The 12,855-nt window shown below is 40.1% G+C and overlaps 1 protein-coding gene across 6 annotated transcripts in view; it reads left to right on the forward strand.

Moving 5' to 3' along the window:
- The window catches only part of ptpdc1a (protein tyrosine phosphatase domain containing 1a), a 45,137-nt gene that overhangs the window by 21,283 nt on the left and 10,999 nt on the right, over positions 1-12,855 (forward strand). For all 6 annotated transcript variants that reach the window (XM_061887733.1, XM_061887741.1, XM_061887699.1 and 3 more), the window contains 3 exons: positions 1,523-1,705; positions 5,747-5,857; positions 11,825-11,926. In XM_061887733.1, coding sequence (XP_061743717.1) covers positions 1,523-1,705; positions 5,747-5,857; positions 11,825-11,926 — 396 coding nt within the window. The remainder of the gene's footprint in view (positions 1-1,522; positions 1,706-5,746; positions 5,858-11,824; positions 11,927-12,855) is intronic.

Consider the following 12,855-nt stretch of genomic DNA (forward strand, 5'->3'; position numbering starts at 1 on the left):
GGTGAGGTCACACACTGATGTTGGTCGAGAAGGCCTGGCTCTCAGTCTCCGCTCTAATTCATCCCAGAGGTGTTCTATCAGGTTCAGGTCAGGACTCTGTGCAGGCCAGTCAAGTTCATCCACATCAGACTCTGTCATCCATGTCTTTATGGACCTTGCTTTGTGCACTGGTGCACAGTCATGTTGGAAGAGGAAGGGGTCCGCTCGAAACTGTTCCCACAAGGTTGGGAGCTTGGAATTGTTCAAAATGTTCTGGTATAATGGAGCACTCAAAGTTCCTTTCACTGGAACTAAGGGGCGAAGCCCAACTCCTGAAAAACAACCCCACACCATAGTTCCTCCTCGTCCAAATTTCACACTCTGCACAATGCAGTCCGAAATGTACCGTTCTCCTGTCAACCTCCAAACCCAGACTCGTCCATCAGATTGCTAAATGGAAAAGCGTGATTCATCACTCCAGAGAAGGCGTCTCCACTGCTCTAGAGTCCAGTGGCGACGTTTTTTACACCACTGCATCCGACGCTTTGCATTGGACTTGGTGATGTATGACTTAGATTCAGGTGCTCGGCTATGAAAACCCATGCCATGAAGCTATCTGCGTACTGTACGTGGGCTAATCGGAAGGTCACATGAAGTTCGGAGCTCCGTAGCAACTGACTGTGCAGAAATTCTGCGACCTCTTTGCAGTATGTGCTTCAGCATCCGCTGACCCCTCTGTCAGTTTACATGGCCTACCACTTGGTGGCTTAGTTGCTGTGGTTCCCCAACTCTTCCATTTTCTTATAATAGGAGCGAGGAAATTTCACGACTGGATTTGTTGCACAGGTGGCACCTTATGACAGTTCCACGCTGGTAGTCACTGAGAGCAGCCCATTCTTTCTCAAATGTTTGTAGAAACAGTGTCCATGCCTAAGTGCTTGATTTTATACACCAAGTGATTAGGACACCTGATTCTGATCATTTGGGTGGGCTGCCAAATACCCTTTGCAATATAATGTATTACATAAGGCTTTTTGCTGTATTTTTAAATTATTTGCTTTTTTCGGCACCATAAAAAAAACATTAAATGGGTGGCCCGCGTGTCAACAATTTGACACCCCCGCTTCAGTTAATTATACTTTTGCTCGTTTGTCATGTGAAACACATAATAAATGACAAAATACAAAAATGAAATTATTTAGTGATACAACTCGAAACAATTGAACTCTGAAAGAGTCCTTCAATGCACAATTACATTTCCGCATTCCCTGGGGATGCATGAGTTATCCAGTATCCACAGCCTGTAAAAAATGTTCATACGGCAGCCATGAAATTAGCATTTCCATCCTCATTTCACCCTCGATACATCTCAACTTTGCCATGAAGAACTGCATAGCCCAGGTGTTTGTGTGTATGCAAGCTTACTACATGACGCCGCTGTTGTAAAGATCATTGCACGCCACTGGTAAGATGTAGTATGCTATGTACATGAACTGTGTAACATGTATTTATTGATTTAAAATGTGTTCTTTCTGGCTCACAGACGGAGTTAAACTCCAAAGAAGGGGCGTGGGAGAGGCTATGCATGGAAAGAGACCCTCTGGTGCTGTCCAGTCTCATGTGGTCATGGCTGGAACAGTTGAGGGACCCTGTCATCAGCAGTGGAGATGTCAAATCTCTGACTGACAGTGCGAACCCACAGAGGGCACTCGACTGTTTGGAAAAGGTACTTTGTGTTCTTTTGCTTGTTCATTTCAATACTCACGGCAGAACTTTGCCAAAGTAAAGCTGGTGTCAAAAGTTGAAAAATAATTATCAGTCAAGTGTCACTTTTGCATTTGCAGTAGACCATTTATACCATTTGCACCAAATAGCATTTGGATCTGGGTGTGAATCCTGATATATTGATTATGTTTTATGTTGTATTTGGATTTGTTGTATTGGACTAGGTGGAGAGCGTAGCAATCACTTTACAGGTGCTGTTCATATTATTAGAATATCATGAAAAAGTTGATTTATTTCAGTAATTATATTCAGAACGTGAAACTTACATATTATATCAATTCATTACACACATAGTGATATATTTGAAATGTTTATTTCTTTAAATTTTGATGATTAGTACTGACAATTACTGAAAATCCCAAATTCAGTATCTCAGAAAATTACAATATTAGTTACGACTAGTACCAAAAAATATTTTTTAGAAATGTGGGCCAACTGAAAAGTATGAACATGGAAAGTTTCAGCATGTACGGCAATCAATACTTAGTTGCAGCTCCTTTTGCCTGAATTGCTGCAGCAATACGGCGTAGCATGGAGTCGACCAGTCTGTTGCACTCCTCAGGTGTTATGAGAGCCCAGGTTGCTTTAATAGTGGCCTTCAGCTCTTCAGCATTGTTGGGTCTGGCATTTCGCATCTTCCGCTTCACAATACCCCATAGGTTTTCTATGAGGTTAAGGTCAGGTGAGTTTGCAGGCCAATCAAGAACAGGGATACCATGGTCCTTAAACCAGGTACTGGTAGATTTGGCGCTGTGTGCAGGTGCCAAGTCATGTTGGAGAATGAAATCTTTACCTTTATAAAATTGGTCCGCGGCAGGCAGCATAAAGTGTTCTAAAACTTCCTGGTAGACTGCTGCATTGACCCTAGACTTCAGGAAACAGTGGACCAACACCAGCAGATGACATGGCACCCCAGACCATTACCGATTGTGGAAATTTGACACTGGACTTCAGGCAACGTGGATTCTGTGCCTCTCCTGTCTTCCTCCAGACTCTGGGACCTTGATTTCCAAAGGAGATACACAATTTACTTTCATCCGAAAACATAACTTTGGACCACTCAGCAGCAGTCCAGTCCTTTTTGTCTTGAGCCCATGCGAGACGCTTTTGACGTTGTCTCTTATTCAAGAGTGGCTTTACACAAGGAATGCGACAACTGAAGCCCATATCTTGCATACGTCGGTGCGTGGTGGTTCTTGAAGCACTGACTCCAGCTGCAGTCCACTCTTTGTGGATCTCCCCCACAGTTTTGAATCGGTTTTGTTTGACAATCCTCTCCAGGGCGCGGTTATCCCTCTTGCTTGTACACTTTTTTTCTACCACATCTTTGTCTTCCCTTCGCCTCTCTATTAATGTGCTTGGACACAGAGCTCTGGGAACATCCAACCTATTTGGCAATGACCTTTTGTGTCTTGCCCTCCTTCTTTAAAGTATCAATTGGTCATCTTTTGGACGGTTGTCAAGTCAGCAGTCTTCCCCATGATTGTGTGTCATACAGAATCAAAACGAGTGACCATTTAAAGGCTTTTCCAGGTGTTTTGAGTTAGCTAATTAGAGTGTGGCACCAGGTGTCTTCAATATCTGACCTTTTCACCATATTCTAATTTTCTGAGATGTTGAATTTAGGGTTTTCATTGGTTGTCAGCTATAATCATCTCCTTTTTGGCAAAACACACTTGAAATGTATCAGTCTGTTTGGAATGAATGTATACATTCTACAAGTTTGACTTTCTAAATGGAATAATGAAATAAATCAACTTTTTCATGATAGTCTAATAATATGGCCAGCACCTGTATACGATGTGTCTATTTAGTAGGTGGTCATGAAATATGCGGGCATGGGAGATGTGGGTTTGTGGAATCCTGCCCCAGACTACTTGTCTTGTATTTGTGTAAAAAAGATAGGCAGTTTTCCTGGGTGTGGATGTGTGTGCTTGCACTAACCAGGACGCAGATGTGAAGTGGGCCAAAGAATGGTACAATTGTCCTAGTGTGATAACGTCTTTAAACGCTGAAAACACAAAATGTCCTCTTTCTGCTTTTCTACAAGCACAAAATCATGCTAAAATAATCCATGTGGTTAAGGCAGTGGTTCTCAACCTTTTTCCAGTGATGTACCCCCTGTGAACATTTTTTTAATTCAAATACCCCCTAATCAGAGCAAAGCATTTTTGGTTGGGAAAAAAAGAGATAAAGAAGTAAAATACAGCACTATGTCATCAGTTTCTGATTTATTAAATTGTATAACAGTGCAAAATATTGTCCATTTGTAGTGGTCTTTCTTGAACTATTTGGAAAAAAAGATATACAAATAACTAAAAACTTGTTGAAAAATAAACGAGTGATTCAATTATAAATAAAGATTTCTACACATAGAAGTAATCATCAACTTAAAGAGCCCCCTTTGGGGATTGTAATAGAGATCCATCTGGATTCATGTACTTCATTCTAAACATTACTTCACAAAAAAAGAAACATTTAACATCAATATTTATGGAACATGTCCTTAAAAAATCCAGCTGTCAACACTGAATATTGGATTGTTGTATTTTTTTTCACAGTTTATGAACTTGCATTCATATTTGAAGTATTATTCAATAAATATATTTATAAAGGATTTTTGATTTGCTACTATTTTTTAAAAATCTCACGTACCCCTTGGCATACCTTCAAGTATCCCCAGGGGTACGCGTACCCCCATTTAAGAACCACTGGGTTAAGGCAACGGCAATTATTTGATGAAATCGATTTTATTAGAAAAAAATTGTTTTAACCATGTAATAAGTGTAACTAATACAAATTGATTAAAGCCGGATCACGTGGAGTGCCTGGAACTTTAAATATGATTTTTACACGAATATTGCAATTGAGCGCTCATGAGAGCGGTGGCGTGCGGGTACCCTCATCTGTGTGGTGGCGAACTGGAGATATTTTTTTTTTGTATAAATGCAAACATTTTAAAAGTGCATTGTCAATGTTGATGATTTATTATAAAAAAAAAATATGAAGGTTATGGCGATACTAGGAGAACGGTAAGTTTCGGACTGCACTGTGAAGTGAATTATATTTATATAGCGCTTTTCTCTAGTGACTCAAAGCGCTTTACATAGTGAAACCCAATATCTAAGTTACATTTAAACCAGTGTGGGTGACACTGGGAGCAGGTGGGTAAAGTGTCTTGCCCAAGGACACAACGGCAGTGACTAGTTTGAAATTTGGTGGAGTAGGAACTATGGTGTGGGGTTGTTTTTCAGGAGTTGGGCTTGGCCGCTTAGTTCCAGTGAAAGGAACTTTGAATGCTCCAGGATTCCAAAACATTTTGGAAATATGCAAGCTCCCAACCTTGTGGGTACAGTTTGGAGTAGGCCCCTTTCTCTTCCAACATGACTGTGGACCAGTGGACAAAACATGGTACATAAAGACATGGATGACAGAGTCTGGTGTGAATGAACTTGACTGGCCTGCACAGAGTCCTGACCTGAACCTGATAGAACACCTTTGGGATGAATTAAAACGGAAACTGAGAGCCAGGCCTTCTCGACCAACATCAGTGTGTGACCTCACCAATGCGCTTTTGGAAGAATGGTCGAACATTCCTGTAAACACACTCCGCAACCATGTGGACAGCCTTTTCAGAAGAGTTGAAGCTGTAATAGCTACAAAAGGTGGACCGACATCATGTTGAACACTATGGGTTAGGAATGGGACGGAACTTCAAGTTCATATGTGAGTCAAGGCAGGTGGGCAAATACTTTTGGCAATATAGTGTATATGGCTTCTGTCGGTCGTGGGAAAATTCATGGCTTTTATCAGAAGAAGACATCCTACGTGCTGCCTGCACAAAATGTCTTGCTAATACTGAGGTGGGCATGAAGGAGTTAGACACACTCCTTCATTTGAGTTACATGCTGTATTTTATGTCGAGGCAGGCTAAACTGTCAATGATATCATCAGAGATCAAACTGCCCATTCCCTCCTGCAGGGTCAGCGCCTCACATTGTTGTGTATCCTGGACTGTGCTGCTCATCTCCTGCCAATGCCGGCAGAATTGGAGACCAGTATTCTTCAGCAAACTATAAAAACCTTGACCAAGGTGAGTAAATTTACTATACCTGGAGACTCGCAGTCACAAGTTACACACCACAGGCATGTACGTCGTGTCCGCTTTATCCAGGGTGGAAGGATTGTACAACGAACATGTTAAAGATCGAGTGAAAATAACATTTGAATTGAGTTGAATTTGAGTTTTTTTTTAATTTGCTTAGATCAGGAGTCGGGAACCTTTTTGGCTGAGAGAGCCATGAAAGCCAAATATTTTAAAACGTATTTCTGTGAGAGCCATATCATATTTTTTTTAACACTGAATACAACTAAATGCAAGCATTTTTAAGTAAGACCAACATTTTATAGTATAATAAGTCTCTTGATCTTTTTAAAACAATTGTTATTCTGAAGTTAACCAATAATAAAGAAAATATTTCTTACCATTAATGCGACTTCATGAACAGGTGCAGTAGTAAACGGATGGATGGATTAAAATGCATGCGAATGTGTTATATTTTGAACGTTATTTTTAACACTGTGATTACCAGCATAATTATTTATTACTTATCGTGTTACGCAATGTCGGCTAAGATTTATCTGAGAGCCAGATGCAGTCGTCAAAAGAGCCACATCTGGCTCGAGAGCCATAGGTTCCCTACCGATGGCTTAGATTATTGTTCATCTCTGAAGCCAGCTCTGGGGTGGTGAGACTGCTCCGACTTTCTGAGTCGGAATGCCGACCTCGAGGGGTGTCCCAGTTTAAATTATGACTAAGAACTAGAAATGTCTGATAATGACTTTTTTGCCGATATCCGACATTCCGATATTGTCCAACTCTTATTTACCGATTCCAATATCAACCTACACCAATATATACAGTCATGAAATTTACACATTATTATGTTTAATTTTGTTGTGATGCCCTGCTGGATGTATTAAACAATGTAAAAAGTTTTTCCAAAATAAATAAACTAAAGTTATGGGAAAAAAATACCAACATGGCACAGCCGTATTTATTATTAAAGTCACAAAGTGCATTATTTTTTTTAACATGCCTCAAAACAGCAGCTTGGAAATTGGGACTTACTCTCCCTGAGCGAGCATGAGGAGGTTGAGGTGGGCGGAGTTGGGGGGGCAGGGTTGATGTGGGGGGGGGGTGAATATTGTAGCGTCCCGGAAGAGTTAGTACTGCAGGGGGTTCTGGGTATTTGTTCTGTTGTGTTTATGTTGTGTTACGGTGCGGATGTTCTCCCGAAATGTGTTTGTCATTCTTGTTTGGTGTGGGTCCACAGTGTGGCGCATATTTGGAACAGTGTTAAAGTTGTTTATAAGGCCAACCTCAGTGGGACCTGTATGGCTGTTGACCAAGTATGCCTTGCATTCACTTTTGTGTGTGTGAAAAGCCGTAGATGTTGTGTGACTGGGCTGGCATACAAAGCCAGTGCCTTTGAAGTTTTCTGGCGCGCTGTACTTCTCCTTATATCCGTGTACAAAGAGGCGTTTTACAAAGTCATACATTTTACTTTTTAAAACGGATATCGATAATTTTGAAACCAATACAGATAATTTCCGATATTACATTTTAATTAATTATCAAACATCCCTACTAAGAACTTGGAAATTCCGACTCCCTAGTACAAATGGAACGCATCATTAGATCTACGTCTTGTTGCTAACCCTTCTGGGTAATGTAGTATATAAACATTTAGCAACAAGTCCTCACTTACTAGAAACATCTATTTAAAATAGTGTTGCAAATTATATATATTTTAAATCAGATGAATCATTCTTTTGAATTTGGATTAATCGTGAAAAATCTGTACTCAAATACTTAGACATTTATTGTCGGAATTTCATACACAAACAATTGTTTAATGTTTTACATGTATGTTTTGAACTGTGATTTGCCAGCGTGCACACCTGTCGTAGTCTCCTCACTCATCTTTTCAGTGACTTATGTATTGACCTGATCCCTGGTTTAAAATAACCCATGCTGCCTTTCAGGTAAAACTTGCGGTTAAGCTAAAGGAGCATGTGCGCTCAAAATATATTGCATGATTTATCTGCGACTACACATGATCAAGGCAATTATTTTTTGTAGAGATGTCCGATAATATCGGCCGATAAATGCTTTAAAGGCCTACTGAAATGAGATTTTCTTATTTAAACGGGGATAGCAGGTCCATTCTATGTGTCATACTTGATCATTTCGCGATATTGCCACATTTTTGCTGAAAGGATTTAGTAGAGAACATCCACGATAAAGTTCGCAACTGGAAAAAAAAAAGCCATGCCTCTACCAGAAGTCGCAGACGATGACGTCACACTTTGATGGCTCCTCATATATTCACATTGATTTTAATGGGAGCCTCCAACAAAAACAGCTATTCCGACCGAGAAACCGACAATTTCCCCATTAATTTGAGTGAGGACGAAATATTCGTGTTTGAGGATATTGATAGCGACGGACTAGAAAAAACAAGTTAAAAAAAAAACCGCGATTGCAATCGCGTTGCATTGAGACGGATTCATATGTTTTTAGAGACGTTTACTAGGATAATTCTGGGAACTCCCTTATCTTTCTATTGTGTTGCTAGTGTTTTACTGAGTTTAACAGTACCTGATAGTCGGAAATGTACGTCCCAACCGGGTGTTGATGCGCAGTGTCTCGGGGAAGTCGACGGCTGCTGTACGGAACGCACAAGCTCAGCTGATCTCCGGTAAGAGGCGACTTTTTAACCACAATTTTCTCACCGAAACCTGGTGGTTGACATGTAGTCAGGATCCATGTCCGCCGTGATCCATACTAAAGTTTCACCTCTGTGAATTTTAAACAAGGAATCACCATGTGTTTGTGTGGCTAAAGGCTAAAGCTTTCCAACTCCGTCTTTCTACTTTGACTTCTCCAATATTAATTGAACAAATTGCAAAAAATTCAGCAACACAGATCCCCAAAATACTGTGTAATTATGCCGTTAAAGCAGACGACTTTTAGCTGTGTGTGTGTGCAGCGCTCATATTCATAACAGCCCGTGACGTCACGCGTACACGTTTTCATTACGCGACGTTCTCAAGAAAAAAGTCCCGGGAAATTTAAAATCTAGTAAACTAAAAAGGCCGTATTGGCATGTGTTGCGATGTTAATATTTCATCATTGATATACAAACTATCAGACTGCGTGGGTTTCAGTAGGCCTTTAAAATGTAATATCGGAAATTATCGTTATCGGTTTCAAAAAGTAAAATGTATGACTTTTTAAAACGCCGCTGTGTACACGGACATAGGGAGAAGTACAGAGTGCCAATAAACCTTAAAGGCACTGCCTTTGTGTGTCGGTCCAATCACATAATATCTATGGCTTTTGACACACACAAGTGAATGCAACGCATACTTGGTCAACAGCCATACAGGTCACACTGAGGGTGGCCGTACAAACAACTTTAACACTGTTACAAATATGTGCCACACTGTGAACCCACACCAAACAAGAATGACACATTTTAGGAGAACATCCGCATAGTAACACAACATAAAAACAACAGAACAAATACCCAGAACCCTTTGCAGCACTAACTCTTCTGGGACGCTACAATATCCACCCCCCCCTCACACACCTCAACCCCGCGCTCCCCAACCTCCTCATGTCCAAATTCTAAGCTGCTGTTTTGAGGCATGTTAAAAAAAAATAATGCACTTTGTGACTTCAATAATAAATATGGCAGTGCCATGTTGGCATTTTTTTCTATAACTTGAGTTGATTTATTTTGTAAAACCTTGTTACATTGTTTAGTGCATCCAGCGGGGGTATCACATCAAAATTAGGCATAGAAATGTGTTAATTCTACAACTTTGTATATCAGTAATTAAGAGTTGGACAATATCGGTATATTGGATATCGGCAAAAAAGCCATTATCAGACATCTCTAATTTTTGACCACTCTAATTTATATATTTAACCCCTTGGTAAGGCAAATAACATTTTTATTTTGCAATACTGACCCAGCAAAGAGGCAGCATTTGCTTGTACATGTCAGCAATGTTTAAGTGTGATATCTCATCATTTCTTCTACGAACAACACGTTTTGCTATGGATCACTCAACAATTTAAGAATGATCTTAATGTGGGGAATAAATGTTTTGGCACACAAATTAATGTTCTCTTAAGGCCCAAGCTGTTTGTTCACATGCTTTTTTTTAATTATTTCTCTTTGCTATTTGGGCGTATTGGACCCTTATTACAATAAAAATTAAGAATCATCTTTTGATATGATGTACTCAGTCTATAAGTAACAAACGTGTACTTCATGCTAATTCTTCTTTTTACACTTTTTTTCCTCCCAAATTCTATTGTATGTTATACTCTTCTGACACCACCAGATGGCAGTATAAGTGTCCACATAAGGAGCCATAAGACCCCAATTCAGCAGTGTACACAATTTTGGAAATAAGAGCTAAAAGGTTCTGTCCACGAATATGGCCAACTAAGCCTTTAGGACAGGGGTGCCAAACTCAAATACAGAGTGGGCCAAAATTTTAAACGGAACAAATCCGCGGGCCAAGGTTGAACAAATTATCCTTTTAATAGAGACACAAACAAGTTTTGCCTTAAATATTGAACAAGCAAGGCTTGTATAACTTTAGTGACATGCAAAATCCAGTTTCAAATAATAATAATAATAATAATTAAAAAATATCAATGGCATATCAAAGGAAATTTAAATACAAATTTTATGCCTTTTTTTCTATTTGCAATCTTCTGAGGTAAATATCAAATTTTTTCCACAGGCTAATAATAAATTTGATAATAAAATAATAATAACGAATGAACCAAACATTCAAGCCTTGAAGTAGCACGAGAAAATGCATGAATAAAACGTTAATTATTGGTCAGTTTGCTGGAAGTTTCCCGGTAGAGTTAGTGCTGCAAGGGGTTCTGGGTATTTGTTCTGTTGTGTTACGGTGCGGATGTTCACCCGAAATGTGTTTGCCATCCTTGTTTTGTGTGGCTTCACAGTGTGGCGCATATTTGTACCAGTGCTAAAGTTGTTTATACGGCCACCCTCAGTGTGACCTGTATGGCTGTTGACCAAGTATGCCTTGCATTCACTTGTGCGGGTGTGTGTGTGTGTGTGTGTGTGTGTGTGTGTGTGTGTGTGTGTGTGTGTGTGTGTGTGTGTGTGTAAAAGCCACAAATATTATGTGACACGCTGTTAGTATGGAGGAAAAGCGGACGTGACGACAGGTTGTAGAGAACGCTAAAGGCAGTGCCTTAAATGCAAGCCCCCAATATAGTTGTCCAGGTGGAAATCGGTAGAAATTCGGGAGAATAGTTGCCCCGGGAGATTTTCGGGAGGGGCCCTGAACTTCGGGAGTCTACCGGGAAAATTAGGAGGGTTGGCAAGTATGAGTATTAGCAGTGAATGCGGTGTTACAGCGGCACCGAAGCTGTATAACACCGGCGGGCCAGCTCTAATGCTAAATTGATATTGCCTCAAGGGCCAAATTAAATTACACGGCGGGCCAGATTTGGCCCACGGGCCATAGTTTGACACCCATGCTTTAGAAGATAGACAAACACTAAGTGTAAAACACATACGGAGATCTGCAATTTGTGAACGACAGATCAGACTGGACAATAAGAACGCCTTTAGGGGTGTATCTTTCTGGGATTACAATTATTACTGTTAATAATTATTATTAATTAAAATAGTAATTTGTTAATCAATGAGCTCTGAGTATGTGATTTTACTGCCCTCTAGTGTCTATTTTGAAGTCTGTCTGTTATAAAAACGTGTATAAACAATATTTGTTTCAGATCCTGTGCTTTTTTTAGGTCTGAGAATACCTAAAACATGTATAATAATTTTTTTTAAATCACAGGTTATTGAGAGAAAAAACTGCTGCTATTTCAGGCATTTTAGCCTGCAACAATAACACACAAAAAGCCTGGGAACCTATAATTTACTGTATTTATTATAAAGTATTCTGAACAACTTTTTTTTTCTTTCCTCTCAAGATTGAGTCTTCTTCTTCTACCCTGGAGGAGGATCACTTTTTATACTCCACACTGAAAGAAATCCTGACTTCTATTCTTCATGATCTGCACAACAAAGCACAGGTGAAGAATGGTAACTTTGAATCAGGCCACTAGGTGACAGTCAAGCAGGGTTAAAGACTACTTTAAAGCTAAAAATACAATACTGTACTGTAAAAATACAATACTGCTTGGCCAATGATGGCTGAGTAGTCTATTCCATATTATTTGTAGCTCTTACTACTTTGACGCACTGCCATACTTTACCATAATGTGCCACTGTTTGTTTTCTTGTCATTGAGTTTGTTTTCGTGTTACTGTTGAATATTTCTCAGCTTAGAACGTTGGTGGCTTGTGTTTAAAGCAACGTACTATATTCTAACACACTAGCAGTGTCACGGTACCCCATTATCACCGTACCGTACCGCGGCATAGTTCGGTTGGTAGAGCGGCCGTGCCAGCAACTTGAGGGTTGCAGGTTCGATTCCCGCTTCCGCCATCCTAGTCACTGCCGTTGTGTCCTTGGGCAAGACACTTTACCCACCTGCTCCCAGTGCCACCCACACTGGTTTAAATGTAACTTAGATATTGGGTTTCACAATGTAAAGCGCTTCGAGTCACTAGAGAAAAGCGCTATATAAATATAATTCACTTCACCACTTCACTTCACGTTTCCTTACGGGTTTCATCAAAGGTTTCTCACGGCCACTACAGGGCCCCAAACACCGACATCGTTCATTGAAAGCCATGGGCCCCCAGTACAATTCCTGTTTCGGGCTTCCAAGATGTCCAGAACTACTCCTGTTTCCCTCCTATCCAACGGTTTACATACAATGTACCAGAAAGTATTCACACTGCTTCACTTTTTCCGGATTTTGTTGCTACAGCCCTTTTCCAAAATTGATTAAAATCACTATTGTACGAAAAAATACAATACTATGCGCCTGAAAAAAGTAGCAGAATATCACAGTACTCCCGTCCAAAGGCAAAACCTAGTAACTCACTTCTAGCTG

This window comes from Nerophis ophidion, linkage group LG02 (genome assembly GCF_033978795.1).
Source record: "Nerophis ophidion isolate RoL-2023_Sa linkage group LG02, RoL_Noph_v1.0, whole genome shotgun sequence".
NCBI classification, from domain to species: Eukaryota; Metazoa; Chordata; class Actinopteri; order Syngnathiformes; family Syngnathidae; genus Nerophis; species Nerophis ophidion.